This window comes from Otolemur garnettii, unplaced genomic scaffold, assembly GCF_000181295.1.
Source record: "Otolemur garnettii isolate 467f Iridium unplaced genomic scaffold, OtoGar3 scaffold00140, whole genome shotgun sequence".
Classification (NCBI taxonomy): domain Eukaryota; kingdom Metazoa; phylum Chordata; class Mammalia; order Primates; family Galagidae; genus Otolemur; species Otolemur garnettii.
Window position 1 is genome coordinate 1,845,862 of NW_003852535.1, and position 3,994 is coordinate 1,849,855.

At 40.5% G+C, this 3,994-nt stretch overlaps 1 protein-coding gene across 1 annotated transcript in view; it reads right to left on the reverse strand.

Moving 5' to 3' along the window:
* MAJIN (membrane anchored junction protein) overlaps positions 1 to 3,994 on the reverse strand; it is a 29,418-nt gene that overhangs the window by 13,808 nt on the left and 11,616 nt on the right. Inside the window, exon 2 of the mRNA XM_012810603.2 lies at positions 1,299 to 1,344. Within this exon, the coding sequence (XP_012666057.2) occupies positions 1,299 to 1,344 (46 nt within the window). The remainder of the gene's footprint in view (positions 1 to 1,298; positions 1,345 to 3,994) is intronic.

Here is a 3,994-nt window from a genome sequence, read left to right on the forward strand (position 1 = left end):
GCTCACAGCAACCTCCGACTCCTGGGCTCAAGCGAGTCTCCTGCCTCCGCCTCCCAGGTAGCTGGGACCACAGGCGCCAGCCACAACGCCTGGCCATTTTTTGGTTGCAGCCGTCATTGTTGTTTGGTGGGTCCGGGCTGGGGATTCGAACCCGCCACCTTAGGTGGCTGGTGCCTTAGCCGGTTGAGCTATAGACGCCGGAGCCGCAAGATCTTAATGTATTGCTAAATACTTAGCCCGAGAGTCACAGGTGTCTTTAAGGCTATGACTCAAAAGTTTTCATTTCATGGAGTTTTGTGCTTAAGTATATTTAATTGGTTTGAAATATGGAAGCATAAGTCTTAAGAAATCACAATCGTCACTGAGTTGTGAAGTTAGAAGGCGATAAACGAGTTTAAACCATTCTTTTTTTTTTTTTGCAGTTTTGGCTGTGGCTCGGTTTGAACCCACCATCTCTGGTATATGGGGCCGGTGCCCTACTCCTTTGAGCCACAGGCGCCGCCCTAAACCATTCATTTTATAAATGAAGCAATTAATTTACTTCTAATCTTCACCTCAATCTTGAAAACAGGCATTACTTATTAATCTCATTTGACAGGTAAGGAAATATGATAATAGATATATGATAATCATATATCCAGACTGATAATATGATTTGTCAAGGGTGACATAGTAGTTAAGTAGTTAAGTTAATTAGTAGTTAAGCCAGGACTGGAATCCAGGGCCAGGTCCCAGAACTCTTAACTCCTTGTCCAATGATTTCACCTGTTTGCAAAGCTGTGCACCTGTTTAGTCGTCTTCTGCAGAAGAACCTAAAGCTAGAAGAGCTGGGTAGAAAGGAACGAAAATGAAGTGGGAATAAAGCAGTTGCAAATGTTTCCAATTAAAATGAAGACACAGAAGCCTTGTCTGTATATTTACACTTGAGTTTCCTGAACGTCAAGTACCAGGCAGTGGTTGGGACGGTGAGGTTTCCCAGAGCCCTGGATGGGCAGCAATTTTCTGGAAGCTTTCTCTATGCCAGCTGCCACAAAAGAGAGCTGCTGAAAGCTGGGAACTAAATAACTCTCAGCCTCAAAGGTGCTGACACATCAACTAAGAGAATCGAGAAAGGATACAGGCTTTAAATTTCCCTGGAAAAACAGTGAAGTTTCTCTGAAGAAGAAACATGGTAGGGAGAGGCCAAGTTATCAAGTGGAGGTTGTGATCAGTTTGTAGGAAATAATTTAAAATCTAGATGTGGATGCATCCTTGGTTTAAAGAATATCTTTCCCAGAAGTTGTTGCTTCTTTCTTTACCTCCAGTTCCCGGATGATGACTTCCTTATTTTCTATCTCTTCTCCTCTAGAAGATAAACACAAAAGAGAAAAGTTAAGATAAAAAGAAAACCTCTGGAGAGAGTGGACTGTATTAGGGCAAAAATGATACTACCACGGAGCTAAAGAAACATGATATAACAATTATGTGTGCTGACACAGTGCTCATGGCAAAGAAATGATTACCTAGGTGGTATGGTCAGAACACTGGCTGACCAAAATGTTCTCTCGGTTAACCCATCATGGCCTAAATTTCCATTGTTAAAGTTAATCATTTTGTTAGACTAGTTGTATTTAAAGCATGGTTTGGGGACCCTTACAGGTCCTCAAAACCCTTTCAAGGGGCTTCCAAGTGTGAAACTATTTTCATAATAATACTAGAATAGTATTTACCTTTTTCCACTGTGTTGACCTTTATAGCCATTACTGCGAAAGCAATGGTGGGCAAAACTGTTAGTGCCTTAGCACATATCTGCTATACTAGCAGTCATAGTAATCTTCACTACCAGATTAGTAGTAAAGAATAGTAATAGTAATCTTCACATTTTAACATCCTTGAGGAAGCAGTAAACAATTAATAAATGTATAAACTCTCAACCCTGACTACATCTCTTTTTAAGTGTTGTGTGATAAAGCAGGAAGTATGCATAAAGCACTTCTGCTGCATACCAAAATACAATGGTTATCCTGAGGAAACTCACTTGTGTGACATTTAAGCTGCAAACTGAACTGCTTTTTCTCAAGGAATGATATTTTACTTGAATGACCAGCTGACAAATTACGGTTGTTATTCAGACTTGGGAGTCTGACAGACATTTTCTAAAAAATGAATAAAGTGAACACATCAATTCAAGGAAAAAAGTGACAGTATTTGTTGTAAATGACGAATTTTGGGCTTTCAAGTGAAAAATATGAATTTTGGAAAACTTCTGTCCAATATTATGAGTTTGACAGCTTCCAAATACTTAAACACTTTTCTGATAATATTAGTAGTGATATTAACAGATATTTTTTGATATTGTGTAATGAAATGTGTCAATATTTGGAGGACTTGCATAAGCCAGAGGAACTAATGTTTTCCAAATAATCAATGAAACACATTGTATTACAAAATCATCCTAGGTAAAATATTCATTCAAAGAACAAGATAGAGCAATTAATCTGTATAATGTAACAGAGTTTAAAAAATTCACTGATTCATTGATATAATTTCAGATTCCACATCGCAACTATTAAGTAAACTACCAGTTAAGAAAAATAAAAAACTACCAGTTAAAAAAATCCAAAGCTACCATTTGTCAAGTTTTGTTGTAGGGTCAAAAAAGAATATCCACAATGGCCAAGTGTGATGGCTCATGCATGTAATCCTAGCATTCTGGAGAGGCCAAGGGAGGAGTGAATCCCTTGAGTTCAGGAGTTTGAGACCAGCCTGGGCAAGAGCTAGACTCCAGCTGTACTAAAAATTGGGCCAGGCACGGTGGCTCTTGCCTATAATCCTAGCACTCTGGGAGACCAAGGCTGGTGGATCACTAGGGCTCAGGAGTTCAAAACTAGCCTGAGCAAGGGAAAGACCCTGTCTGTAAAAAGGGCTGAGTCGTTCCCCTGTAATCCTAGCTATTTGGGAGGCTGAGGCAAGAGAATTGCTTAAGCCCAAGAGTTGGAGGTTGCTGTGAGTTGTGATGCCATAGCACTCTACTGAGAGCAATACAGTGAAACTCTGTCTCAAAACAAACAAAAAATAGTTGGATGTTGTGGTGGATCCCCATAGTCCAGCTTCTTGGGAAGCTGAGGCAAGAAGATAGATACCTTCAGCCCAAGAGTTTCAAGTTGCTGTGAGCAATGAGGGCACAGTGCTTCACAGAGGGTGACAGAGTGAGATTCTGTCTCAAGAAAAGAAAAATTAACCAGGCACTGGCAATGCTGCAGTCCCAGCTTCTTGGGAGGCTGAGGCAAGAGGATCACTTGAACTCCAGAATTTGAGGTTGCTGTGAGCTATGATGGTACCATGGCACTCTACCAGGGTGACTGAGTGACACTCTGTCTCAGGAAAAAAAAAAGAATATCTACAATGATATGAGAGGGCTATTAATATATTCCTACCTTTCTCAACTACAAACCTATGTAAATTGGTTTACAAATCCAGTTAAATTGGATTTTTTATTCATATAATTCAATGAAAAAATAATTGACAACAGGTTCAGTGCAGCATATATATATATTTTTTGTTGTTGTTGTTGTTTTGAGACAGAACCTCAAGCTATTGCCCTGGGTAGAGTGTTATGGCATCACAGCTCACAGCAACCTCCAACTCCTGGACTTAAGTGATTCTCTTGCCTCAGCCTCCCAAGTAGCTGGGACTACAGGTGCCCACCACAATGCTTGGCTATTTTTTGGTTGTAGCTGTCATTGTGGTTTGGCAGGCCCAGGCTGGATTCAAACCAGGCAGCTCTGGTGTACATGGCTGGCGCCTTAGCCACTTGAGCTACAGGTGCCGAGCCAGTAACATATATGGTAATCTAGTAGTCTATTTACCTGACATTAATGAGATTTGCAGAAATGTAAAATGATGACAATCTTCTCATTTTTTTATTGTTTTTGAGACAGAGCCTCAAGCTGTCCCCCTGGGTAGAGTGCTATGGCTTCACTGCTCATAGCAACCTCCAACTCCTGGGCTCAAG